At 57.2% G+C, this 26,103-nt stretch overlaps 6 protein-coding genes across 6 annotated transcripts; 2 read left to right on the plus strand and 4 right to left on the minus strand.

The window, feature by feature from the left end:
* Window positions 1–108: 108 nt before the first annotated feature.
* BCV69DRAFT_314608 (hypothetical protein) lies at window positions 109–4,873 on the minus strand. The gene is made up of 2 exons (XM_025495135.1): window positions 4,487–4,873; window positions 109–4,375 (listed from the first exon to the last, which is right to left on the minus strand). The coding sequence occupies exons 1-2, from the start codon at window positions 4,618–4,620 to the stop codon at window positions 241–243; spliced, it is 4,269 nt and encodes a 1,422-aa protein (XP_025345567.1). The 5' UTR covers window positions 4,621–4,873; the 3' UTR covers window positions 109–240.
* Window positions 4,874–5,130: 257 nt separating this feature from the next.
* Window positions 5,131–7,962, plus strand: BCV69DRAFT_285034 (hypothetical protein). Its single transcript, XM_025493250.1, has 2 exons — window positions 5,131–5,932; window positions 6,009–7,962. Exons 1-2 carry the CDS (start codon window positions 5,207–5,209, stop codon window positions 7,668–7,670), a joined length of 2,388 nt encoding a protein of 795 aa, XP_025345568.1. The 5' UTR covers window positions 5,131–5,206; the 3' UTR covers window positions 7,671–7,962.
* A 519-nt stretch (window positions 7,963–8,481) lies between these two features.
* On the minus strand, window positions 8,482–11,361 carry BCV69DRAFT_301211 (hypothetical protein; the record flags this gene model as incomplete). Its single annotated transcript, XM_025494539.1, has 1 exon — window positions 8,482–11,361. One exon carries the CDS (start codon window positions 11,359–11,361, stop codon window positions 8,482–8,484), a length of 2,880 nt encoding a protein of 959 aa, XP_025345569.1.
* A 1,670-nt stretch (window positions 11,362–13,031) lies between these two features.
* On the minus strand, window positions 13,032–14,412 carry BCV69DRAFT_72315 (hypothetical protein). Its single transcript, XM_025495482.1, has one exon. The coding sequence runs from the start codon at window positions 14,061–14,063 to the stop codon at window positions 13,248–13,250; it is 816 nt and encodes a 271-aa protein (XP_025345570.1). The 5' UTR covers window positions 14,064–14,412; the 3' UTR covers window positions 13,032–13,247.
* A 2,228-nt stretch (window positions 14,413–16,640) lies between these two features.
* On the minus strand, window positions 16,641–19,914 carry BCV69DRAFT_72240 (hypothetical protein). Its single transcript, XM_025495481.1, has 4 exons — window positions 19,554–19,914; window positions 18,863–19,473; window positions 17,655–18,766; window positions 16,641–17,570 (listed from the first exon to the last, which is right to left on the minus strand). The coding sequence occupies exons 1-4, from the start codon at window positions 19,824–19,826 to the stop codon at window positions 16,855–16,857; spliced, it is 2,712 nt and encodes a 903-aa protein (XP_025345571.1). The 5' UTR covers window positions 19,827–19,914; the 3' UTR covers window positions 16,641–16,854.
* A 4,797-nt stretch (window positions 19,915–24,711) lies between these two features.
* On the plus strand, window positions 24,712–25,584 carry BCV69DRAFT_252754 (Pkinase-domain-containing protein; the record flags this gene model as incomplete). Its single annotated transcript, XM_025490486.1, has 3 exons — window positions 24,712–24,912; window positions 25,078–25,195; window positions 25,412–25,584. Coding segments are annotated over 3 exons (492 nt in total), but the record flags the coding sequence as incomplete, so codon positions are not given.
* Between the last annotated feature and the right edge of the window lie 519 nt (window positions 25,585–26,103).

A 26,103-nucleotide genomic window follows, 5' to 3' on the forward strand; every position in this document is an offset into this window, starting at 1 on the left:
TCGCGGCGCCAAGGGTCCGCCGAAGAGGCACATCCACGCCAGCCACGCCCCGCGCCCGCGTAGACACCACATCCACACGCGTACGCACCCAGCGAGTAACAAACGGCCAGGGGACCACAGAAGAGTAGTAGTTCATTGTAATTAGCAGATCAGTACCATGGAGAATATACCACCATTGCCGCCAAAAGAAAACAAGTACAAGGAGGGAAAAGAGGGAGGCCGCCAGAGCGCGCCCACGCCTCACGACTCAAAGTCAAACAAGCCTGGTCCACTGAGCCAGCCTCCCGACTCTCCACCAGCAGCAAGCGCAGCGCTGGGTGTTCCCAAGTTGAACATCCCACCTCCAACACCACCAGCAGCTTGGCCTGGTTCGCTCCTAGCAGGAGTCATAGCACGCAGAGGCCAAGCATTCGCTCCGTCGTCGAGACCATTAACCACCTTGACTCCATCGGAAGTGAGGGAGGAAGGAGCGCCATCGCTAGAAGACCAGGTATTCTGCGGTGGACCACCAAAGGGAGCAAGAAAGTCGATGAAGGTGTTTCCTGCTTGTGCTCCTCCCCCTCCACCACTGTTCGAGTAAGCAGAATTAGTAAGCGGGGTAAGGCGAGTCTTGTCTGCTCCCAGTGCCCCCATCAGGTTTTGCATCGGCGAGGGCGCAGAAAAGGCAGCAGAGCCTTGCTGCAGTGATCCAATTGAGGGATTACCGGTCATCGGGGGTGCAGAGTGCTGTGAAGTATTGGGCTGTGTAATAGACGGAGTGGCGCCCGCGGGTCCCTTGGCGTTCAGCGCCTGTGACAGAACCCAGTTGTAGAATGCGTCCAAACCATACTGTTGGCCGGGCGCTTGTGTCATCGAAGAGGATGCATCGGTATTCATCGCTTGGTTGCCATCTGTGTTGTGTTGCGGAACACTAACATTGCCACTGGGAGGCGAGAAGTAGCCGTGCTTGCTTGACATGCCATCGTTTCCATTGCCATCATTGCCGTAGACAGACGTGTCGCAGGAGCTGCTGCCACCGTTACCCACGCTGACGGCAGAAGAGTCATCGATACTATTTGTGCGGAGCGAGTCTCGTCCCATGTTGCTGCCAGCAGAACTACTCTGACCGGGCGATTCGTAGGCTGCCAGGAAGGAATCCAAATCGAAGCCCTGTCCTCCCTCATGGTCTGCCAAGAATTGCCCATCGGGATCTTCTCCGTTGTCAACATTGGTACCCAGACCCGTAGCGCCGGCCGAATTCCAGAAGGCGTCAAATGCACCAGAGGAGTTGAGAGTATCAAGAAGGCCAGAGGAAGCATTTGGCACACTGTAAGTGTTCTTCAGGGCAGCGGTCTGGGGTACCAGAAGCTGCTCCATGAGGGCACGGGACACTGCGTCCTTGTTTGTCTCTTGCTGAGCTGAAGGTCCGCCCAAGAAGTCCATAAAGGTGTCGTCACCGTCCTTCGGTGTGCCAGGAAGCGAAGACTGGCTCTGACCCTCGCTCTTGCCCGATTCTGACATGCTTTCGCCTTGTGTGGCTCGAGCAATACGATGGGCTAGACGGAGCATGTCCTTCTTTTTTGGCCCACCCCTGTCCCCGGCTCTCTTCCTCTTGTGCCCGGGCTGGCCAAGCTCAGCCTGTCTGGCGTCCCACATCGTCTGCTCCTCAGCAAGCAAAGCTTCGATGACTTTGATGCCACCCTCAGAGCTATTCGTGGTCTCGTTGACGTGATGCAGCGCTCTAAGCGCCTCTGCGACCTCAGAGCGGATGACGTCTCTTCGGACAGCCTCGTTCGCAATCTCTCCTTCAAGCGGCTGGAGCAAGTCCATAAGAAGCACGATGGCTGCTGTGTAGCTCTGAGCGAGATTGCCAATGAGCCTGTCAATGACTGTGCATCTGCTTCTCAGCTTCTTTTGCGTGTCTAGGACACTCCTGGCAAGTACGACACAGCTGAGCCTTGCATTGCGCTTGCTCGTGAGGGCAGGTCTGTGCAGCCTGAGAAGGTGATGGAAGATACCTTGCTGGAGCAGCCATCTCTGGATTTCCACATGCGTATCCGTGCCAATCTCCGATCCGACGCTGAAGAAAGAAGGGAGCCCGTCTAAAACGCCACGGAATGCTCGATCAATGATTGCAGCCTGAGGACAGTGAGCCTTTTTGGCCTCTTCTTCTCCGCCGGAGCTTCTGACATCGTTGATTAGATCCGTTCGAAGTTTCAGCACCTTGATGACTTCGTACGTCTCAAGGGTATAGCTCATCTCTGTAAATTCTTCTCTGTCCTTTGGGGCAGGTGGAGGAGAGGTCTCGAGGTCCTCGTCGTTGAAGTTGCCTGGCAGTGGAGTGTTGAAGTGCTTCTCGTTGATGCTATAAACGTGAGAGGTACAGGATCCAGACCAGTCCTTGAAGACCAGCTGGTACCAAATTCGCTTGGCGATCTCTCGACGGACCACAACGCTGGCACTCTCTCCAGCTTTGGGCTGCCTTGAGGCGTCGCCAAGACGATTCAGCCCCATTTCTTGCGCGTTGGAGATGGCTACCCGTAACATCGTTGGGTTGCTTCTTCCAGAGTGCGAATCGGAGAGGTTGGAGAGCAGTATCGCTTGCAAGACTGCAAGCGATCGAGAAGATTGATAGCGTGCAAGTCCAAGTGCAGTCCGAGCTGCGGAGCCGTACAGGTGAACTGAACGACCGTCGAAGAGGTGACTGACTGGCTCCCAGTCTTCAGGTGGTGTACAAGGGTAGAACCGCAATGCGAGGACTATGACAAGAAGGAAGACGGACAGCCATCCGGCGTCCACGTTATTGATTACTCGTGCTTGCTTCTCTACAGTCTCGAGCGCATAGAATGCTTCGACATCCCTGCGGAACGTAGGTATATGGATAATATTGCCTGCGAGGAAATTCACGCGGTCTGCGTAAACGCTGACCAGCTGTGCAGCAAGTGCCCTGCGGGGGAGAGATCGAATGATGGCTCGAAGGACGGCTTCTCGTTGTGCTGAGCCTGGGCACTGTCCACCCTTGACATGAAGATCGTTTGCGGCTTCAGCGGCAGGAAACGCCCAACCCATGCCGAAACCGAGAGAAGACTCTGGTCCGAAGATCGGGCGGAATAGACTCTTGGACGTACTCAGGGAAAGGCAGACCTTCTTCGCGGGACTGACGTCGATGCCTTTCCTCTCCATCTCAGCTACCTCGTCGAGAGAACCGATGTGATCATTGTCCTTCTGGCCTCTCTGAACGATACCAGTGGGAAGGTCCTGAGCGAGGTCATCGGCAGCCATACCTGAAGTGCCGCCCTGTGACACGTCGAGCATGATGTCCTTCTCCTTATTGCGGGCTACGTAGGCCGTCAAAGTCTCTTGCGGTTCTTTGATGACAGGATCAACATCTTGCTCGGCGATTGGACAGGCTGTCTTTTCGTCTGGACGCATGCCTTTGCCCGACATTGCTAGGCCTTCGAGAACCATTGCAGCGTCTTCTGTGTCAGAGTCGAGTTCAGGCCTGAGCTGAAGAGGCTGCTGAGAGATATTTCGTTGCTCGGAAGCCAATCCTTGAGGGGAAGATAGTCGCTGATGCTTGGGAGCCGGCTGATTGGGCTGCTCTGCTGCAGCATCCAAGTATCGCGGATGGGCGTAGATGGGCGCACTGCTGCGAGTTGACGAAGCCTGAGATGACGGTGAGTCGGCGGCGATACCGAATTGGTTGGATCCCGATCGCAGAGGCGCAAGCCTGGCAGGCTCATCCCCTGCATGGGACTGCCAAGAACTCAGAGAATGCGATGAAGGGCTAGAAGCGCCTAGCATTCCGACAAGAGGCGGCAAGCCAGAGGATGGAGGGGCTTGATGAGACTGATGAGGCGAGAAGAATGGATCTGCATCTCTGGCGCTCATTGCGAAGTTGCTTCCAGGGCTGCGACTAGAGCTTGACAAGGCTGCCTCCAGTTGAGCCAGACGAGACTTGATTGCTTCCATGTCATCCGTGCCCCCTCGTGAACCAGATGACGTGGAGGTCAAAGCGGCAGAAGTATAATGTGGAGCTGTTGTAGTTTGCTGAAAGCGTGCATTTGCATATGAGGGGTGATGCGACTGGCCAGGCATGTATGACATGGACTGACGAGCTTGCTGAGGCTGCTGTTGAGCACTGTATCCAGGGTGTCCCGGTTGCGAATGCTGGCCTTGGCGACTCTGGTCGGGTGCTACAGCTGCTTCTGCCCTCTGCCTCTCACGCTCTGCCTGCTGTTTTGCCTGCTCTTGCAATTGAGCCTGCACCTTTGCTGACTTGGATTGGGCAGCAGGCGGTCCCCTTTTATAAGGGTCGAGGAAACAGAGTTCCTCGTCTCCCCTCTTGATACATTGATCGCAGGGTAGCTGACGGTCACATTTGATCTTGCGTTCACTGTGGGGCAAAACAGTACATGCGTTGAACATAGACACGGTAGATAATCAGAATAGGAGCTTACTTTGTGAGATGCTGGCGTTGCAAATGTCGCCGTGCTGAGCTACTTACCGACATGCTACGCAAGAAAGAGCTGCCCTATTCCTCTTCTTCGGTTGGTCCCTCCTCGCTGCTGAGGGTGCAGAGCCATCTTCGCCCGCCGAGGGGCTACCATGGCTGGAAGGAGTCGTATCGTTCTGGTTCATGGGGGCGGATGACTGCCTGGCGCTTATTTCGGCCGGTGGCGGTGATAGGACCGGGTATAAGCGTATGCTTGGCGTGGAGATGGAGAGGTACCGATAGGGACCACGAAAGCGTCGGACAGATGGTGATCCGGAGTGAGTTGATCACTGAGGCAGTTGAAGCGACTTGTCTGAGCTTCTTGTGCGCTTGTGATGGTGATGGTAGGCAGCCGTCGAGGTGCAAGGTGGGTGGAGGGAGTCGAGGTGCGTATGAGTGACTAGGCGCGAGGCGGACGAAGGCCGGAGATGAGGCAGGATTTTCCACGCAGTGCGGATGCACAACGCTCAGTCCTCGCCAGACAGCCCGCGTGCCACGTGCCACTGGTCATTGCACGCGCCCGAACTTCCAGCACCAAGCTCGGCTCCGAGTGTGACGCGGGCGGACCTTCTCTCCCGTTCCGAGCAGACTGCACGGGCGCCAAAGCGGGGCGTGGTGTGCAGACGCTGGTATTGCTTCTCCTCCTTCCCCGCTCTCGGATACTAATCTCACCATTACACCTCACTTCACTCGTTCTTCTTCTTCGCTAACAAATCTCCAGTCGTCTCTACGATGCTGGCTGCTTCGCCCAACGGCCATGCACCGCCTCGCAACGGTCCTCACCCACATGCCTTTCAGGCGGGAGCAGCTTACCGCTCTGCTCCCCCGCCGCCTCCCGAGTTCACCCTGCCTTTACTACCTGCTCATCTCGAAGGCCGTCCCAAGATGGAGGGAGAGCAGACTCTTCGCGGAGATGATCAAGACGAGGAGAGAGGCGTGAGCGATGCAGGTAGATTGCAGATCGACTCGTCCACTGGCGCGCTAGACGTCGCTCGCTCCCTCGCAGCTGGAGACGAGCCTACCAGGTGGTACTGGACCTTCGATGGCGACGGCAAGCCCGTACTCACACGGTTCAACCCAAACAGGATTTCGTCCAACGATATACGTACCTCACCTCCTCCACCTGAGGCGAGCACGAGTGATACTCCCGCATCCGCACGGCTCCTCATTCCCCCGCACGGCAATCGTGGATTCAAATTACGATCACCTTCGTCATCACTTCAGCCCTCGTCGGCCTCCTCGTCGCGCTACCAGCTCACGTCTGCCATTCCACCAGATGATGAGCTCATAGTGTCACAAGCGCCAAAGTGGAATGCATTCGGGAGACTGGCTCCCTGGACCAGCGGAATGACGGGACCTCTGACGGGCCAAGGTGAAGAGGAAGTAGGGCCTCAAGCTTGGCTGGGCGGAGAAGACGGAGAGGTGGGAGAGAGAAGACCCAGAAGGGGAGATCGAGAGGTGAGGAGCAATCTTCGCATGAGCTGCCTGTGGTCTCACGCTAGCATCGCTGACAGTCTGCACCTTCGCTCCACAGACCAACGATCGTCTGCGACTACGTATCGCCGCGCTCCAAAGAGCAGGAGTACGATCCCTCCTCACGTCGCCACCTCCGCGACAACAAGAGTTGCCAGATGCCGCAGCGCCATCGCAGCGACGTCGGTCTTCTTCCCCACTCCTGCCTCCTTCAATAGACGAGCCCCTCTCTTCTCTGCGAACCACATCGGCTCTAGCTCCCACCCTTCTCCAACCGGTCCTCTCACCACTACAACTCCTCGAGTCGCGCACTCTCAAGCATACCTTCCGAAACCCTCACATTGAAGCGCTCGCAAAGACTACACTAGACCTGGCAGAGAGTGAGGGGCAAGTGAGAAAGGCCGTGGGTGGTTTCTGGGCTGCACTAGAGGAAGAAGACGGGCTGCGTGGCGGACGTGAGAAGCTCAAGCGGAAGAGGGACAGGGAGCATGCCAAGTATCACGGAACAGATACCGACGGCGTCGAGTCTGGCGCCTCCCGTCCTGCTCCTCCCCAGCGCAAGCGCTCTCGCAATCGCCTTAGATCCAACTACTCGCCCGACATCGTGGGCGCTGCTGGCTCTTCCAAGGGTCGGTCCAAGGACGAGCTCAACCCCACTTTCGTCAGACTCGAGGAGCTCTTCATCACGCATGAGGATGGTGGATTGAGGATCCCACTCACAGCAGAGGAGAGTGAAATGGACGAGTCGGGAGCATCGGGCGTGGCTCCTGCTGCCCCTCCTGCTACCAATGGCTCCACTGGAATCGAGGGCAAGGCAGGCAACGAAGTGAAGAAGTCTGAGATCGAAAATGGTAGTGCTGTTGACCCTGCTGTTGACGACAGTGATATTGCCGCCATTGCTACTACTGGCGAGGTGAAGCCCGCCGAAGCGTCAGCCACAGGAGCTGCTGCAGAGGACGCCGGCGCTGCTGCAACCCCTGTCCCTGCTGCTGGTTCAACTGCTCCTGCTATCGTCGACTCTGAGCCTCAGGCTGTGCCTGAGCCGCAAGAAGGCGTCGCTACGGTCGGGGAGGTTACCAAGGCTGCCACCAAGTCGGCTTCACCCAAGCCGGAGGTACCTCCGCAAGCATCAGAAGCGGCACCTGCACCTGCTGTCGCAGCACCGGCCCAAGGCGAAGACACGAGCATGGACGTGGACGCGGACGCTGCGCCCGCACCAGAGCCTACTGATGTAGCGCCTGCTACCCAGGAGGAAGATGGAGCTGACGCCGCTGCGGTCGAGCCTCCGGCAGCTACAACCGAAGTGGCTGCTCCCTCCTCCCCATCCCCCTCTGCTGCCGCCGCCGCCACCGCTGCTGCTGCCGACCCCGACTCCGCCCCCGTCGCCACCGCCGCAGCAACGCCAAGCAGTATGCTCCTCCCCCCCTCCTCGCAGCGCGAAATCATGCTAGCCGCCCTGTCCTGTCTTAGCGATCTCGAAGCCGATTCTCGAGAATATGCTACCCGTCTTGAAGAACTAAGAGGTAGATTGGCAGCAGTGGGACGTAAGAGGGGGGAAGTTTGGAGAGCATTGAGGATTTGGGCTGTTAGGAGGGTGGAGAGAGAGTGGGAAGAGAGAGAGGAGAGGGAGAGGGAGAGGGGTGGACTTGGGAGTGGGAGTGGGAGTGGGATGGGAGAAGAGGGACAGGGAGTGGGGGCGGGGGCGGGACTTGGTGAGATGTGAGAGGTGAGAGGCGAGAGGTGAGAGGTGAGATAGAGGAGTGTACAGGGCAAGACAGCGAGACGTATGCAAGCAAATATGGCCAGAACGACATTTGACTTTCCTTACTCTTACTAAAAAGTCGGAGTGAAGATTGCAACCCCCTCCACTCTCTCCCTGTGCAGCAAGCAGCATGGATATGACAAAAAGAGAGTCAGTGGGCATATTGACGGTGATGGTGACACTTCCGGTGACATCCCCGGTCTTTTCTGGGACTTGTCCCAAACCCAACCCAACCCCAACCCCCACCCCGCCCCCTCCCCCCCTCCCCTCTTCCTCCTGGCGTCTTACTAGATCAGTACGACTACGACTACGACTACGAGTAGGAGATCCACTCACTGACTCGAAGTCGAGTCGGAGAGGAAGAGGAACAGGCTGATTCTTATTTACGCAGATGTGGGTAGGAAGCAGTAAGCGGTAGAATGCAGTGCAGTGCAGTGCAGTGCAGTGCAGTGCAGTGGAACGAATGAAGAATGAATGAATGAACGAAGTTTTCGGGGTGAAAGAAGCAGTGCAGTGAATGAATGAATGACTGAACGAATGACTGAATGACTGCGTGAGCGAGGGACAACGGCAGCAGCAAAACAGCAACAGCAACAGCAACCTCTCGAGTACCTCTCGAGACCTCTCGAGTGAGAGGTAAGAGGTAAGAGGTGAGATGTGAGAGGGGGGGGAAAAAGAGGGAAGGGAGCGTAGAACTCGACCTGGTCCCGTGTGTAAGACATATCCAAAAAGAAGAAAGAGAGAGAAAGAGAAGGAGAAAAAGAAGGAGCCTCTACCAGTTCTGCATCCCTCCACCCATCCCCATCCCCATCCCTCCACCCATTCCCATGCCTAGCTGCACAGGCCCTCTATGCGCAAACCCATGAGCGGATGTGGGGATCGGTGGGAGGGAAGCATGCATGGGATGCCCCTGTGCGTGAGCCTGTGCGTGTGCGTGTGCGTGGGGACGCTGAGCTTGCTGCTGGTACTGGACAGGGTGAGAGTGCGGGACAGGGGGAGCTGTAGCCATTCTCATCCCTGCGAGGGTAGTACCCTGCTGGTGCTGCTGGTGCTGCTGGTGCTGGTGCTGAGGATAGAAGATCTGTCCTCCTTGCTGCTGCTGGCTTTGATGAAAGATGGGTGGTGAAGGTAGTCCATTCTTCCCCGGCACTACAGCCCCACCCAATATCCCAGTCTGTGGCAGGCCCAGGCCAAGACCAAGGACGGGAACAGGAGGCGAAGGCAGGGGTGACACACCAGCACCAGCACCAGCACTAGTACCGGCAAAGGAGAGACCAGCAGCAGCGCGCCTAGCTGCTCTTCCTGTACCTCTTCCTCTCGTACGCCTTCCTCGAGTTCTAGTGCGCTTTGAAGTGCTGGCTCCAGCACCACCACCACTGCCAAGGAGTGAGGCTCCACCAGAAAGAGAATCGTCTCCTTCTCCGGATCCGGAACCAGAGGCAACCTCGTCGTCTTCATCTTCTTCTCCTTCTTCTTCTTCTTCCTCACCTGTTGAAGAAGTGGCGGCAGAGGAGGAAGAGCGTTGCTGCCGCAGAGGATAGGAAGCGCTCTCGGACCTCGAGAGGAAGCCTTGCAGTGCAGGCGATGGGAGGGCAGATCCAGTCCCAGCTCCAGCTCCAGCTCCTGGGCCAGCTGCATAAGGAGAGCGGACCGCTTGTGTCTTCAGCGACCCACTCGAGCGGGTGCTCCGCAATGGGGCGGGGTGTTGGGCGCCAGGCAATCCGAGGGTGGGGAGCGGAGGAGCAAGGTTGCGTCTCTTGGCTAGAGGAAGGACCGTGAGTGGCTCAGCGTGCATAGGAGGCGGGTAGCTCATGGTCCTGATGAAAGGAGGTGGGACTGCGGACCACTGAGGCTGCTGCTGCTGCTGAGGCTGCTGTTGGAAGTATCGAGCGTCCTCCAGCCGCTGGGCAAGGGCATTGGCGTTGCTTCGACGCTGAGCCTCTTCGTAGCTGTAGCTGGCAGAGGCAGCGGCAGCAGCGGAGAGTGGGTCCATGCCAGACAGACCCAGTCCATTCTGCTGCTGCTGTTGTAGGAAGTGCTGCTGCTGCTGCTGCTGCTGCTGAGCAGCCCATCCACCAGTGCGAGCATTGACATTCACGCTGCTCCTGTTCTTGACATGAGTCCTAGTGAAGGCCGAGCCTGCCTGAGGGTACATTTGCTGCTGCTGCTGCTGGTGTTGCTGGCCATGATGACCATACCCACCACTTCCACTGTACCCAGATCCATTCGAGGCATTGCTGTGCGCTCTTGATCTGCCTGCTCGACTGGTAGTGCTAGAACTCGAGCTACCGCCCAATTTGACTCCACCGCCAAGGACCTTGACGTTGCCATTGTCGAAAGAGGTTACACTGCCAGAGGAAGCAGTAGAGGCCGTGGAGCGTGTGCGGGCATGGCTGCTGATGGAAGCCCGCGACTGAGAGGGCTTGATGAGTGGAATGGCAACGGCTCCGACGGTAGTGTCTGCAGCGTCTTCACCATCAAGGGGGCGCAGAGTGTCATCACCTTCGTCGTGGCGTTCGTCCTCTACCTCGTCTACAGCATCGCCAGCAGCAGAGATGGCGTCCTCTGGACCGACTTCATCTTCAAAGGCTACGTCGTCAAGACCTAGTCCGTGCAGGTCCAAGTCATTGACCGCGTCAAAGTCGCGGGTCGAAAAGGCAGTAGTGGCAGGCGGTGACGTCTGTCCGTCCTGTGGTCCTGCAGCGTCGCTGTCACACTTCTCCCAGCTCATAGTCGAGGGCATAGGGGAAGTAGCTGGGATGGAAGTGCCAGCAGAAGAAGCTCCGTCGAGTGACTGAAGGCCACTCAGGGAGAGGGCACTGTAAGCAGTAGATCCATTGGAGTCACTTCGACTGCTGTTGGTGCTGGAGGACGAGGAGCGGTTAGAGTCGCCAGATGAAGGTCGGGACGAGGGCTGACGTCGAATCGAGGCGAGCTGGTAGCCCAGACTGGGAGCACCTGCATCTCGACACCATGAAGCGTTGACATTGACGTGGACTGGCTGGTATTGGGCAGTGGCTACTGCTCCTGGAGTTGAAGGGCAGACATTGACCGATGGGACTTGAGCGGAGGAACTCATGACGGCACCCGGTCTGCGAATGATGGCAGCTCGGCTCGTAGGTGAAGGAAGGGCAAAGTCGTTGGATCGAGAAGCAGGGAAGAGGGATGCCGAGGCATAGGCAGTGCGAGGAGCATTGGAACGTGGCATGGTGCCGTAGAGGACTCGAATGGATCCTTCATGCTGCACCCGTCCACCTCGAGTGGGAGTGAAGGAGGTTCCTGATCCAGAGATCGAAGACGATGAGGTGGAAGCGCTGACCCTACCAGGTCCAGGTCCATCTCGGATGGCCACACAGCCAGGGTCAATCCACAGTGTCCACTCTTCCTTTTCTCCAAAGGCCACTCCAAGCTTCTCACAGGCCTTGGACAAGGGACTGGAACAACCTTCACCACCTGGGCCAGGTTGCCAGTGGAGTGCCCTTGCTGCGCTGCCGGCTTCTGGGTCAGAGGAAGTCCAGGTGTGGCGGGAGTAGCGAGCTTCCAGAGATTCGCCTAGGACCGTCTTGAACTCTTCTAGACGTCGAGGGGAGGAAGGGCGAGTGCGGAGGAGGGTACTGAGGTGCGAAGCGGCAGAGGATACTTCGGCGTGCATGTTGAGGGAGCGATTGAGAGGGAGAGGTGTGAGAGCGAGGTAGCTAGCAGGGGATGAAGTTCTAGCAATGCTTGCAGGGGATGTGGTAGGCTGAACGATAGGATGCAGTAGTGCGATGAGATGCTAGTCGTTATGATCGTCGGTACTGTTACTGAAGAGTAGTCACTGTACTAGAGGTCGTAATGAAAGAGTGAGCGTATGGCGTGCAGAGCAAGTAGCTGATCAAGTAGAGATGGTGTGTAGGTATGCTCTACGCTTGATTGGCCAGCGGAGCGAGGGGGATAAGAGGGAATGTGGTCGCAAACCTGTGCAAGGGTTGTGGTATCGTAAGGAGAGTGAAGAGCAAGGAAGAGCAAGTGAGGATGATGGTGAATGACCAGTGGGTGGGGAGTAGTGAATAGTGAGCGTAGGGAGGGGAGGGGGAGGGGGAGGGGGATGCAATGCAAGACAGAGTACGATGGACGAGGACAGCGAGCAAGAGATGGGAGATGGGAGATGGGAGATGGAGATGGAGAATGATGATGGAGGGAAGCAACGACGTCGACGAGGAAGAAGTGAGTGGTGGTGATGGCCTCAGGCAATCACTCACTCACGAGGCGTCTGTCGATTTGGAAGCCAGATGGAATGGACTTCCTCGAGGGCCATCAGGCCAGCGAGACTCCTCCCTCCCCTGTGCGTGCGGGCCCCTTGGCTGGGAAAGGTGTGGATGAATGTGTGCAACTCTACCCTGCATCCTCCTCAAATGAGCGGGGAAAGGCGAGGGGGCAGTAAAGGAGCGAGGGAGGGAGGGAGTGGGTGAGGGAGTAGCATCAAGCGAGCCCAGGCAGGCAGGCAGGGCCCAACCCCCCTCGTCCACCCACAACACCCACCCCCCCTCCCCCTCCGCACACTGCTCCCGCACCGCCCCTGCCTGAAGCTGCACGGCACAAGGGCACGGCACGCGTCGCACTGCCATCTGCATCTGCACTGCACGCCACATATCCAACACATCAACACTTCCCAAGTTCCACACTCCGATTCCACCACAGAGAGAGGGCGCAGAACACCTCACCTCACCTCACCTCACTAGACTACGCACAGTCCAATTGTCAATGCACAGAAGAAGAGAAGGATTGGTAAGAGCGGGGAAGGGGAGGGGGAGGGGGAGGGAGAGCATTAGATCCCGGCCTCACTCGCTCGTCGTGGAGCAAAGGGTCATGTGGAGCGTAATGGAGTGGTATGCAATCCAGCTGGGAAGGAGGGAGGAGGAGGAGGAGGAGCAACCACTGGAGTCGAGCACACCGGTAAGGATGTCGATGCCACTCCAGAGCTTGTACTGCTTTCCAACCACCAACCTCCAATCTCCAATTTGAAACAGCTTCGAAAGGCAGACGTCAGAGACCACATTCATGGAAAGAAATTCATTCGTATTGGCTTGCTGGCTGCAGGAGAGAAGCCAGTCTCCCCGCGCTGAGCACGAATCAATGGATGGTGGAAATCGAAGACCAAAGGACATTTGTAAAAGGAAGCAGTAAAGGATGGATGGATGGGACGGACGGATGGATGGATGGACAGCTTCTGTTACCCGAGGCCCATTCCGAGATCTGCTTTGAAACACGTATGCTACGAAGGAGCCTGGTCATAGGCTCACGGGTATAAGAAGGGCGCGCGAGATGGACGGCAGCAGCAAAGCAGGGAAAGCAAAAGGGGACGTGTCGTAAGGGGTCATGGGTCGTGAATGAGAATGATGACGAGGTGCCGCGAGTGAGGGAACAGTCGCGGGCCAGCCGTCATCTGTCGTGAGGAGATGCTTGACCTGACGAGATGCTTGACGTGACGATCAAAAACGTCGTGGGTAGAGGTCCCTGAAAATCCAGTGTATTGTACAGGGGGCGCTTCACCCTCGTTCACCAGACGCTGAGCTTGATGGGACCGAATAGGCTCAGGTTCCAAGGGTTGGCCTTCTTGCTCTTGTACATCTTCAGATTCTTGACAACGCCTTCATCGAGGCCTCCGGAGGGACTAAGGGCCTTGAAGGCAGCCTTGGTCAAGTCGACGTGGTTGTCGTTGCAGCCCGCACAGTCGTCTACCCTGCGCACAGTGACGCACTTGTGAGGCTTGACGTCTTCGTTGCAGAGGTCGATGAACTCGCCACAGGCTGGGCCATCCTTCCATCCAGTGGCGATGGCGCCGATGTGGGCATTGCTGGTCGGGTCCCAACTGCCGGTGCCGCAAGCGGGGTTCAAGAGGTCTTGGCTTGCGTACCAGGTGACCATGATCTCGCTGGACATGAGCTCGCCCTGGGAGGAATTGGTCGACGTGGAGGCAGCCTTCTTTGCATTGGAATGGGACTTGGTCTTGGTAGTCTTCTTTGACTTCTTGGTGCTGGTGCCACAAGAGGCAGCAGCGCTTCGTCGCCTGACCAGAGTGGCGGCTAGCTCGTCTTCACCGGCAGGGTCGCCTCCGTCATCGAAGATTTGAATGACCTTGCCATCATCGTCGTAGAAGTCCTCACGCTTGAGAAGAGCGTCTGCTTCGTCCTGGAGCTCGTCGACCTCGTCGGAGGCATCTGCAGCATTGTTGAGGAAAGAAGCAGAGTTGGCGCCCTTCTCCAGGGCAGAGCGGATTGCGATGTGGTTGTTGGGCTTGTGAAGACTTGCGTTGGCGGATGCTGCAAGTGTGACAAGGGCAGCAAGGGCTGCGATGGTGATGGAAGACCGCATGGCTGTTGAGGAGTAGGTGCTCTGAAGCAGAAGAGGTAGATGTGTAGAGTGAGTAGTGGGTAGCTGAGCTGTGAGACCTCGTATCAAACGAGGGGGTTGAGCTTGAGTGGTGGAAGGGCGTTCGGCTGAAGTGACAGTGAGGTAAGTCTTGGAGTATGGAATGAATCAAGAGAGTGGTGGGGGGGGAAGGGGTAGATGAGGTCGATGTGGGGGGAATGGGTAGTCGTACGAAACAGTCTTGACGGGACAAAAGGGGCGAGGAGACGGCAGACAGGAGGCTCTAAAGACGAGGCCGGAGGACGGAACACTCGTCCGAACAAAAGAACACTGGACCCGCTCGCTTCGCACCACCCACTACCCACAGGCGACGAGGGCGTAGGGGCGGAGGCCCAATCGTGCGAGCAATCATCTTCCGTCGCCCGCGTTACCCCTCGCCGTCTTGTCCGCATGGCCCACCCACACCCACTCCACTGTCTCACCTCACCTTACATCACACACGCCCCTGACCTCCCCCCTCGCGCCGTGCATCTTGTCCCGCGGCTGTGCATCACCACTAGGCAGCAAAAGAGCAATGGCAAAGCGTAACAGCAAATGCCTCGCTACCAAAGTGCAGCTACTCTACTTTCCCCCTTTCCTCTTCCTCTCCTCTTGTCCTCCACCCCCCTGACCTCACCTTGAGGTGCGTCACAGCGCGCGTGATGCATTCAAGATGGCAATCTACGCCCGCACCGCACCACCTATGCGCCCCCGCCGCCGGCAAGTCAAGCTCCGCACCCGCTCGCACGTACCGCCGGCTGAACCCTCCCTTCGGACATCGTCGCCCCGCATCGTGTTCCTTTTGCAGGAAGGAAAGCGCGTACGACTGGTCACCCCTCGATCAGTCATTCGTCTTCAGTCGCCCCCTCCAAGAGTGTCCCCGTCTCAGCGTCCGCTTCGCTTTCGGCTTACGCCTCTTCCCTCCCAGGAACTTCTTCTACTCATTTGAGCCCCGTGACTTCTTCCCCTTCCGTCCGTCGTCCAGTCACCGACCTCTTAGTAAAGGCCCCTGTCTCCCTCTCCCCCTCACTTACTTTCTAGTCTCCCATCAGAATCCCACAAACGATGTCCAAGCTTGCAACCTCCTCAGAGCCCAGGGCATCGTGATATCGGATCTAGATGATTTCGTCAATAACCGGCACCCATCGAAGTAGATGCCATCCCCGGCGAACCTTATGGATCTGCCTCCAGCAAGAAACACCAGCGCCGGAATATCTTCGGCTTGAGTCTTGACTGTGCCGAGAAAGGCCATCTGGCCAGGCACTGTCCCCGCTTCCAAAGCAACGCCCTCAACTTGCCGGACACAGTGAGGGACGACACGCTTTTTAGGAAGCGTCTACTTCGAACGAGGCGAAGTAGGCGCCACGATCACTTCAAGGTCCGTTACTCAGGAGCAGCCTAGGATGGGGCGACAGGAGCATGTATTGGTCCTCGTCTTTACATCCATTCCGACTTTCTTGCCTTGGTTGATACCGGCTCAGAAGCCAATTTTCATCGACGAGGCGCTCGTACGGAATCACCACCTTCCGACCTGTCCTCTGCATGTCAAGCGAAGGTTCTTATCTATGAGAGGCATTTCTCTCGATGCCCCTTGCACAGAGTTTGAGACCCTCGTCGTAGATGTCCATGGCCACCAGGAAAGCCACCCTTTCATTGTCACCAAGCTCGATCATTAGATGATGCTGGGTCAGCCCTGGCTCGCAAAGCACGATCCTACGATTCGACACAAAGTTCCCTCTCTCAGATCCGGATCCAATGACTGCCTCGATAGCCGTCTTTGGAGCGAGACTCCCTCGAAGTCGAGTTATGACCATAGACAAGGAATCTCTGCCAGCAGTTCAGCTGTCATCGCCGCCGCTACCAAGCAAAGTTTCACACTACAAGGCCCATCGGTCAAGAGTCCCACCGTGACATTCGTCAGCGATAGGTCCTTACACTTCATACTCACCAACTTACTCTCGTCGAGACAGTATAAATCCACGAAGCGTGCCGGGTAGGTGTCTGCAGGGGGATGGACTATCACCCCCCGTCCTGTTGTGAACGACAGAGCCGTCGAGAAGGGGAGAGACGAAAGGCAGTGCCACCGTGCTACCACATATACCCTAGAGTACTAGCATACAGTAGACTATGGCACAAGATCATCAATCTCATTGCTTGACACCATAAGTGTAATACAAACGCCGTGCATAGAGGACCCGGAAGCGTTCGCAGAAGAGGGCAGTATGTTACCAGCCTCATCTGTTCCCATCTTTCCTCCCCTCCCTGGATCCCGGGGGAGCTCCTTCTACTGAGACTGAGCCTCATGACTTCTCCCCTTTTTCCACTCATCGTGCAATTCTCACTAATCTCTGAGGACCAGCTCCTGTCTCCCACTCTTACCTTTGCCTATTTCCTAGACTCACTCTACACTCCACGCTAGCGGGGCGCGCCGTCGAGCTTTTGGTTTTGGTGAATTGCTCCCCGCATATGCTACATCTCCCGCTCGAGCATGTGAGGAATCTTTTGAGAGTTGTGGATCTCAGCTATAGGTTCAAGTAGTGGGCAGTCTGTGACGCGTTATGCGGGAGGTCGTAGAGCCGTCTTCGTCTCTCGCTATACCCCAAGTGGCTGTGCTTCTTCTGAATAGAGTATCTTTTGGGGGTTAATATCGAGACAGGTTTGAGGATCATGTACAATGCCGGCACGCCCGCCTCGGCAATCTCGCCTCTGTCTTTGTCTTCTCATCCAATCTCTTCTCTGTGCTGACCATCCCGCTCTAGGTGTGTACTCCCATCATCTTATCCCAGATCTCACCCAACCACTGCAGTCCCGACCCATCAAGACGCTTATGCAGCGCCACTCTTCGCGCCGGGTCCTCACCCTCTCCCAAACCCTCCCCTAATCCACTCGCCCCTAAAGCCGTACCACTCCTACTTCCAGGGGGCAGCCCTGCAAAGGCACTTCTCCGTGTACTACTGCTGGCTCCGACTGCTCCAAGTCCAGGGAGACGATCGGAAGAGATGAGAGAGGAGAGGGAAAGGGCACGAGCGCTTTCTCTGTCGCTCTTGGGAGAAGGAAAAGCCGCTACGCTTCCACTGGCGAGCATCTTGCCTCCGCTTCCCGCTCCCGCTCCCGCTCCTGCTCCTGCTACTGCTCCGGCACCGCATCCAGCTCCTTTGAGCCCTGCGCTCAGCCCCGCGCCTGGGAGGCTAGCATTGACAGACCGTACCACATCCGTGACTACCACTAGTAGGTCATGCGCAGGATGAGGTCCTGGTGCCACCTCACACACTCGACTGAAGAGGGCGTGGCCTAGCGTCAGCAGTTTGAAGAGGAGCGAAGAAGGAGCGGCCTTCTTGCCTCTAACACCGCCGGGGAGGGGAGAGGCACCATTTGAAGAAGAAGAAGAGGGCTTGCCGTACAGGGCGGAAGAGGATGAGGAGATGGAGCTAGCTGGAGAGGAGGAGGGGGAGAAGATGAGGGCGCAGTCCTCTGCGTGCGAAGGAAGACTCACACCGTGATCAGCTGAGGTATTTGGAAAGGAGAGCCGTACGTCCGTCCTGACCACACACTCACCATCTATACGACCCCGTATATAGCACAAGGCGAGAAAGACGACTGCGAAAGTCATTGTGACCCAATACGAATCCACTGCAAAGCACAATTTGCGTACCGCCTCATCATCAATTTTCCAATCCTTTTCCTCTTCCGGAAAAGAAGTTGGGATATGGTGCTTGAGTCCTGGCAGGTACTGCTCAGCCGAGACGGTATAGGCTACGAGTATACGGGCTGCAGCGGTCAGACTCTGGTCGAGTGGCTCGACGAAGCTATACTGCAGGTTACGAGTGGCACTCGTGAGAGGTGTAGAGAGGAGAGGTCTCAACACAGAACTGTTGATGGCAAGACGATACCACCGTAGAGAAGTAAAAGGCATTTGATCATGCCTGATACGACGTTCCCGTAGACGTAATGCCCAGACCTTTTCCCATTTATCCAGCTCTGCATTGAAACGCTCTAGCACACCACGGGAAATGTCCTGCAGGAGACCAGCTCGGGGAATAGCGCGCTGGGCAATTGCCGCCAACTCCAGCAGGCCCGCAACCCTTACGTCCTCATCAGAGACGCTCAGTCCATGTTCGGGAAGCACCAGAGCAGTCTCGGCAGCCGAGGCGGCATGCGTGGAGGGCGGGAATCCCGAGGTGAGCATTAGATTTGCATCGCAGGTGAGGAGATTGTGCCAAGTCTTGTAGGCACGTCGTTGTCCCTTCAGACCTTCAAAAGGGGGTAGAGAAGCTGCCTCGAGCCCAATCGAGTGGGCATATCGACCTACGAGTCCGAGCAAGGAGCCAGCACTGATTTCGCTGTACCGACTCTCGTATCTTTGCGTGGCCGTGCGCACCATTGGCATCCATTGCGCCGTGATGAGTAGGGCTTGCACAGATGCCAGGGTGAGATGCTCCGAAGTAGGTCGCAGCAGCAGCTTCGAGAAGCTCTCGTCCAAGAGCTCGATGAGAGCATCGTAGTTGGGATGAGCAGTCATCTCATCGAGACCGGGGGTGGCTTGCCATAGTCTGGCGCCCACACAGCAGATTGCAAGGAAGAGAATCGGTCGCTTGCGAAGGATGGATAGGCTGTAGAGCATTTCTTCGTCTAGTAGAGGAGCCATGAGATGGCAGGACGAGGCATATCTGGCGTTTGCAATTGTGTCGCATTGGTCAGATTTCAGCTCCGTAGCGTTCTGTAGCAATGCTCTTCGGTGAAAAAGTCGTCTGTATTGCACTCACGTTGCAATACACTGCGAAGCATCATCTAGCGGCAGTACACCCCTGCTTACAGGGTCGAATGAGGAGGATGCAGATGAAGGAGACTCGACAGCTCGTCCCCTCCAGCCATCTTGCGAAATTGCACCTAGTGATCTCAAGGTAGCAATGGGCGCGTCGAGCTGCAAACTCTCCACGCCAATTCTGGACTGGCTACTGGAAGAGCGTGGAGATGATGCACTTTGAGGTCGCTCGCTCTTGCCGCCGATGCCGCTAGCTTCACCAAGTGCTTCCACTAGATTCGGGAGAGAGCGGCTATCCATGCTTGCTAGCTCTGCATCTTCCCTGCGCTTCACATTGGTAGGTACAGACGAAGATTCACTCCGCCGTGGGAGTGCAGACGGCCCCGCCAGCTGCTCTTCCAAGGCTCTGATTCGTAGCTCGTGCCGCTGCATCTGTCTGAATAACATTGAGATGTCATTGGATCCTACATTGGGAGCAATGGGCGCTGGACCCTGGTCATCGGCTTCTTGAAAGGAGCAGTCGAAGCGGTTCCGAAGACAGCGCTTGCAAGGAGCGTGCGGATCCTCTTCGTTGACTGTGTCGACGATGCACTTTTGCTTTCGAGACCGGCACTGTCAGGTAGTGAGGGAAGAGGCCAGTCCGTCAAGGATCAGGGCTTGGTATCACCTCCTGCGCCACGCCACATACTCACCTGCAGGCATGCTCGTCCCGTCCGCCTGGGTCTATCCAACAAGCTGCTGGCGTCTCTAGACCTTTGCTGATGTGCAAGATGGGAGTGTTGTTGCTGCTGATGTTCATCAGCCTCAAGCTGATCCGTCTCATCTGCAGTGGGTCTACTACGTTTCTGTTGTCTGACTGCCTCGGGCGAAGAAAAGGTGCCGGAAGAGGATGAGGTGGAGGGTCCTGCGTAGGCTATCCGCATGGGTGGAGACGATGAGATGGAAGGGAGTCTCTGTCCAGCCATTGCGGCGGTGAGCGACCCTATTTGGACGAAGACAAAGAGAGAGGGACACAATGAAGGAGAAGGAGGAAAGGAGGAGGATATCCTAGTCGTGCGGGGGTGGCGGCGATGCTATCCTCGCGTTGTTTCTATTCCGAGTCATTGCCAGGTAGCGAGCGCAGGCAACTTTTCCCCCAGAGTCAGACTCTGGGTGGGTAATCTCTAATCTCCTTACTTCGGCCGTGCGTGCGTGCGTCCTTTTGGTCCCCGGCGTCGGCCCGCCATTTCCGGCTGGCCTGAAACCGCCCCGATTGATCGGACAGATGATTGCCCTTTCCCCGCACCTCGGAGACCCGTGTGAGGGGACGACACCGTACCATTGCTTTGGAGGTCTGGCGTGGCCTTGAGATCTTGCCTGTCACGATATCTCTAGATGAGGATAGCGAATTTGGAGGCTGGCAGTCACGCCTTGCGGGGCAGTCGGGTGCTATGGTGGCTTGCCCTCGATTTACCGGGGCGTATAGGCGATTAGATATCGGTGTGGAGCCTTCTGGAGGGCCGAGAAGCAAGGGCAGCAGGTCTACAGCGTCTGGAAGCAGAAGCAGAGAACATTTCCAATGCCTCGCTAGAGTGTTGGCATGAGGCAATGAGTACTCCTCGTCATTGACCTGAGGTGGCTTACGTGGTGCAGATGAAAATGGCCCGCACAGCATCAGACTCAAGTCTAGCGTGAATTCTGTGACACAAGCAAGTATGGTAATGGAATCGAGTCACGATGGAAGCGGGAGCTTTGCTCTCTCACACATAAAAGGCATACTGGCTCTGACAGAATGGCAAGATAGGCTAGGCTGCTCGGATCCCCGGGAAGGGACATGGGAAGGGATGTGACTATGAGTTGCTGGGACATAAGGCGTCAAGGCCTGACTTTGCGCCATCTCGATGTGATAAGAGTGTAGGCTGCGCTGGCACAGCGTCGACTATCTCTCTACCTAGTTAGTAGTGGAGAAGGGCAAAGAGAGGAAGGGGGAAGGGGGGACTGAGCGTGCCGTGGCGGTGCTGCCTCGTAGGCGGCTAGCAGCGGCCCATGCCTCGCCGCCCACGTTGTGTGAGGGACTCGGGTGAGGGAGAGCGATGGGGGCGGGACGGGAAGGCGAGGCATTGAGGCAGGCAGAGTAGCCGAGGGGAAGGTGCGCGCAGCGTGGAAGTTGATTGGCGTGAGCGTGGAAGCGGGCGGAGCAGGGAGCGCATCTCAGTCACTTGGGCGGGCGGAGGAGCCTGGGCGGGCCAGTCTAGACAGGCGCATGTGCTTGTGTGTGCGTGCGTGCGTGCGGGTGGCCGTGGGTTGCTCTCCCTTAGCTCCACCTTGAGCGCCCCGTGCAGGTCTAGTAGCCTCTGCCCGGGCTGAGACAGTCGGTCATGCCGGGGCCACGGAGTGAATCCTGCAACAGCTTATCGCTTTCACCATCCACCCACACCTCACCTGACCTTGCCCAACGCCCCTGCGCTCCCGGCCACCTCCCCGCCATCGTCACCGTTCATCGTCACCGTATACTTAGCCGTCACCCATCAACTCCAGCAACCTAGCCTCCCCCACTGCTTCCCAACCCCCCTCGTCCTCGCCCCTGCTCCCTCTCAACCTTTGCTCTAGCCAAGTCAATAACACACAGACCACCCCACCCCAACCAGCCCCTTTCCGTCTCTATATTGGCTCGCTGCCCCCGCTCTCATCGCAATTTCCACGTCATCGTCCGCCGGCCACATTCGTGTGCTCACTGCCACACATCACAACATCCCATCATCCTTTAAGCCCATACCACCAAACACCGCCTTCTCATCATGATTCATTAAGCACCTTTCCGGCTCTGCCCCTCCTCCCGCTCCTTCACCATCGCCCACTGATGACTCTAAATCGCTCTGTCAATCAATCTCCATCGGCCACCCCGTCGATTCGGAACAAACAACACACCAACACGATTCAGACAGCAAGACCAGGACCTCGGCGCCAAACAAAGTCATTATATGCCCTTGTCTCGTCCATGACATAGCACATCGCCAGTCCCATCCACACGCCCCGGGTAGTCTTTTATCTTGCCCAGATACAACCACTCGTCTAGTGTCTTCTCTTATTGCTCTCGCCCCTCGCCATACCTGTGAAGATCAGGGCAAGCCAGAAACTCCTTCCAAGTCTGCCTATCATCTATTACGCCTCCGTCACCTGTCCCAGTCCCCCTTTGGCGGCCACTCAACGACTTCCAATATGACTGGAACGGGCAACAAGGCCTCTCCCGCTCATCATCGTTTGGCTGATCAAGATGCAAATTGGAGGAGACCCCGGTCTCCTGCATTGGCCATACCTGGCGCCAATGGTCCCTCTCAAGACGACCGTATCAACACCTCCGGACACAATATCGGTTCGTCGAAGCCGGTCAAACTGAGCATGTCACTGGGAGACAGAGGCAGCGGAGCCGGTTCGTCTTTGGCCAGAAAGTCTCCCTTTGGCGCTGCCAGCTCAGCCGAGCAGGCGCCGTCCCCTCGCAACCACCGTACACACGCTTCCTCCGCAGACGAGAGGCAGAACACCAGCCTCAGTGGCCGCAACCATAGTGGCGTTCATCACAACAAGGATGCTAGCACAGCAGAAAGCTGGAGATCACATCATGCCCGCATCAACGAGTCGTCGCAGTCACTCTTGGGCACTAGCCTTGGAAGTCCTCACCACCAGCGCAGACATGTAGGCTTCGTTGCTGCTTCCAATGCCAGCGAGGTCGCTAGGAGAGCATTCATTGCCAGTGAGATCGGCAGCATTGGAAGCCCTTCCAAGAGTGGCTCATGGGGCAAGCCCGAATCTGGTCCCAGCTCAGCCTCGACAATTCCAGCGAGGTCACCGCTGGCAAACAGCTTTACTGGCCGGGAGGAACATCAGCCTCGGTCAAGTGTGGGAGGAGCGGGTGGCTCATTGGGACCTCCAGTCAATCTTTTCCCTCTGCGTGTGGCCGGCTTCGATGCCATGAAGGAGGAGGAGGAGGAGCCTCCCGCACAGCGAGACGATTGGGCCGAGACGCCAACGTCCAGTCTCCCATCCCTTCCCGGCAGTCCATCTTGGGCACCACCATCTTCGGACAGCAAGCCATCGAGGACTCCTGTCGTCTCTCTATCGCCGCCTCTGCGAACACCTGCGGTCCAGAGAAGTCTTGGCATCGCCGGCGCTGCAGGTAGAGGCTCATCGCCCTCTCCGGCAGCAAACCCCGAGTCTGCTCTGTCCTCTTCTTTGACGACGAATTCAACCATGCGATCCCCGCTAGCCAGAGCAATCCTTAGTGGCAGCCCAGCAAGGGCCCCACTATCTCTCGGTGTTGCGTCTTCGTCCCTGGAGAGTTCGGCACTGCACTTGGCCGGGGCAGGTGAAAAGGGTGATCGCATTACTGCTCAGACCCCTGTGACTGCCACACCTTCACGATTTAGACATTCGGTCGAGCCGCCGTCACAGGCACCCGAATTCGAGGGCGAACTCTACAGCCAGCTCCCCGAGCTTCCCCGCCGAACACCTGTAAGACGAGAGTCAGGCCAATCGCTGTCCTCACTGGGTGGTCACGGGCTTCAACATTCAAGGCGCGAGTCATCGAGCAACTTCTCGTCACCTTCCGCTGCTTCAGTCACATCCTCACGACAGGTCTACGGAGGGGTCTACAGGCCACCCCACCTGCGCAACCAAGGCTCTTCCAATGGGCTGAAGCCAGTCGTCGCCCATTATGACCGTATCCGAACGCCATCTTTGCGAGGATCCCTGCGCTCTCCGGAACCACCCTATACCAGGCCTTCTTCCAAACTGAGCGTAGAGCCTTCGTACGCCTCAGTCAACGCGCCTGGCTTCTTTGAAGGTGGCATTACCTCTGCTCGCGTCGCATCCCCTCGCCCGGCGATCGACTCGCAGCGCCGGCCTGCTTCCAATGAGAGGCCCAGCTACTTTGAATCCTACCACCAACGCTCTCGACCTGACTCGGTCGCTCGCAACATCCTCGTTGAACAAGACGAGGAAGAGAGCGAAGAGGAGACGGATCAAGAGGATGAAGACGACGGCGACGAGCGCATCGACAAGCGTCCGTCCATGCTGTACCATCTCAATGAGGACAACGAGAGTCTGCCGGCCCTCGAGGACGACTTTGATCTCACTCATGAGGACATGCTACAGCACAAGACGTCCCTCACCGAGTCGTACTGTCGCTCGCGCGCTGGGCGAATGTCGGCCGCCTCCGTTGCCTCTAGTGGCTATCAGATTGGCAATGGCGTACCGGTAGTCGACATCTTCGAGGTCGGCGATCGCCTGGGGCCTGGCATGATTCACGATGGACACCCGATCACTATTGCCCAGACTACTGATGGTTTCCAAAGCCAGCAGCGAGACGTGACTGGTACCAGGCTGGAGGTGAAGAGCAAGCTCGGAGAGGGCAGCTATGCAGTTGTCTACCTGGTCGAAGAGGTGGCGGCTGATGACGGGCAGATCCATGTTGGCCCCCGCGACGAAGAGGGTCTCCTAGCCGGCAAGAGAGGAGGCAGGGCTATCGCAGGCTACGGCGATGCTGAGAGCCGTAAGGGCGACGATGGTGGCGAAGCAGATGCCACATTTGCTGATACTACAATTGCTGGAACGCTGGTCCAGGATGCTGAGACGGGTGAAGTTAACTATAACGGTGGCGAGCTGAGCTCGACCCTCCGCGCCACCAGAGGTGCTCGTCAGTCTCTTGCCAGTCGAGCAGCAGAAGAGGAGGAAGCGGAGCAGAGGCAGGAAGCAGCTGAAGCCGAAGCTCGCGAAGGATTTTGGGACTCGCAAGCTCTACCGGGCATCGACGAGCCGCACGAAGGCAGGCTATTTGCCCTCAAGTGTCTGTGCAAACGTGACCTCTCTGAAGAGATGCTCGAGCTGCAACGTCTTGAAGCAACCATCCACCAGTCCATTCCTCCACACAAGAACATCATCACACTTTACCGAACCTACGAGACCCCCGAGTGGCTCTTTTTGGTGCTGGAGTACTGTCCCGGTCAGGACCTCTACTATTGGCTGGAACAGGCTCACGACGTGGATGGCGAGAGCGAGGAAGCGGCTCAGGCAATCGTCCGAGCTCATCAGTCGACGGGATTGGCTTACACTTCAGAGGACCGGGACGAGAGCGGAGACGGCACTATCTCGCCTGATGGCACACCACCTTCTCCATCCCTTCTTGCATCTACCTCCAATGAGGGTTTGCTGTCTAGGAAGAGGCTGAGACTAATCAGCAAGATGTTTAGGCAAACCTGCGAGGCGGTGCAATTCTGTCATGATCGAGGCATAGCTCATCGCGATCTGAAGCCAGAGAACCTCATCGTCTACGATCGTCGTGGGGAGCTGGAGCAGCAAGGTGAAGAAGAGGAGCAAGAAAGCATACGCGATGAAGTCAGCAGTATCGGGAGCAGTGGAGGATCGAGGCGACCGCCATCGCGAAGAATCTCGTCGGCTTCTTCAACGTCTATGAGCGTCCGAAGTATGAGTAATTCCAGCTTTGGTTCTGTGGCCCAGAACACCGCCACGACCACCCCCGAAGCCGCAAAAAGTACCACTAGAGCCGGCTCCTCAGCGGTCATTGTCAAGCTCACCGACTTTGGTCTGGCAACAGCCGATGCCGAGTGTCGCGACTTCTCGTGCGGATCTCGGCCCTACATGTCACCAGAGTGCCACCTCAACCTCTCCGAGTCGTACGACCCCTTTCAGGCGGACGTTTGGTCACTTGGAATTGTCCTCTTGAACATGATCTTCCATCGTAGTCCCTTCAAGGAGCCCAATTCGGAGCGATGCCCTAGCTTTGCATCCTACTGCTACGAGCCTGTGGAATTCCTGATGAGGGGCTTTGAAGGACTTACGAGAGAGAGTGCAGAGTTCCTCAGCACGAGAGTACTGTGCAACGTCGTCCCCTCGCCCTTCACCAATGATCCTGAAAGGGAAGGTCAAGCTTCAGTCCTGGCTTCGCGCGTCAACAAGCGTGTCACACCACGGGAGTTTGCTCACTGGGCAAAGGACCTCGCGAAGCACTTTGGTCTCAAGAGGAGTCAAGATGGTGGAGGAAATCTGACCGCTCGTGGCTTCTCGGCCGACTTCACCAGCCCTTTAGTCCACTCCCGAGCGGCTAGCTTTGCAAGTCGCTTACCGTCCATGTCCGCCTCTGCTGCAACCATCGGCGGAGGTCGAGCAGGCGACGAGTCTCCCCTTTCCAATGGCAATACGGATGGTCGTCGCAGTCGAGGGGAGAGCGAGGAGTCTTCCCAGTCTTCC

This window comes from Pseudomicrostroma glucosiphilum, assembly GCF_003144135.1.
Source record: "Pseudomicrostroma glucosiphilum strain MCA 4718 unplaced genomic scaffold BCV69scaffold_16, whole genome shotgun sequence".
Classification (NCBI taxonomy): domain Eukaryota; kingdom Fungi; phylum Basidiomycota; class Exobasidiomycetes; order Microstromatales; family Microstromataceae; genus Microstroma; species Microstroma glucosiphilum.

Bases quoted from the DNA above. Each gene is read 5' to 3' on its own strand.
- BCV69DRAFT_72240 (XM_025495481.1), bottom strand. From the start codon at position 19,826: ATGGCTGGACAGAGACTCCCTTCCATCTCATCGTCTCCACCCATGCGG. The intron at 19,474-19,553 runs GTGAGTATGTGG...ACTACCTGACAG, and splicing joins CGGGACGAGCATGCCTGCAG to TGCCGGTCTCGAAAGCAAAA. The intron at 17,571-17,654 runs GTGAGTGTGTGG...CTTCGCACGCAG, and splicing joins TATACGGGGTCGTATAGATG to AGGACTGCGCCCTCATCTTC.
- BCV69DRAFT_72315 (XM_025495482.1), bottom strand. From the start codon at position 14,063: ATGCGGTCTTCCATCACCATCGCAGCCCTTGCTGCCCTTGTCACACTT.
- BCV69DRAFT_285034 (XM_025493250.1), top strand. From the start codon at position 5,207: ATGCTGGCTGCTTCGCCCAACGGCCATGCACCGCCTCGCAACGGTCCT. The intron at 5,933-6,008 runs GTGAGGAGCAAT...TTCGCTCCACAG, and splicing joins CCAGAAGGGGAGATCGAGAG to ACCAACGATCGTCTGCGACT.
- BCV69DRAFT_314608 (XM_025495135.1), bottom strand. From the start codon at position 4,620: ATGAACCAGAACGATACGACTCCTTCCAGCCATGGTAGCCCCTCGGCG. The intron at 4,376-4,486 runs GTAAGTAGCTCA...TTTGCCCCACAG, and splicing joins CTTTCTTGCGTAGCATGTCG to TGAACGCAAGATCAAATGTG.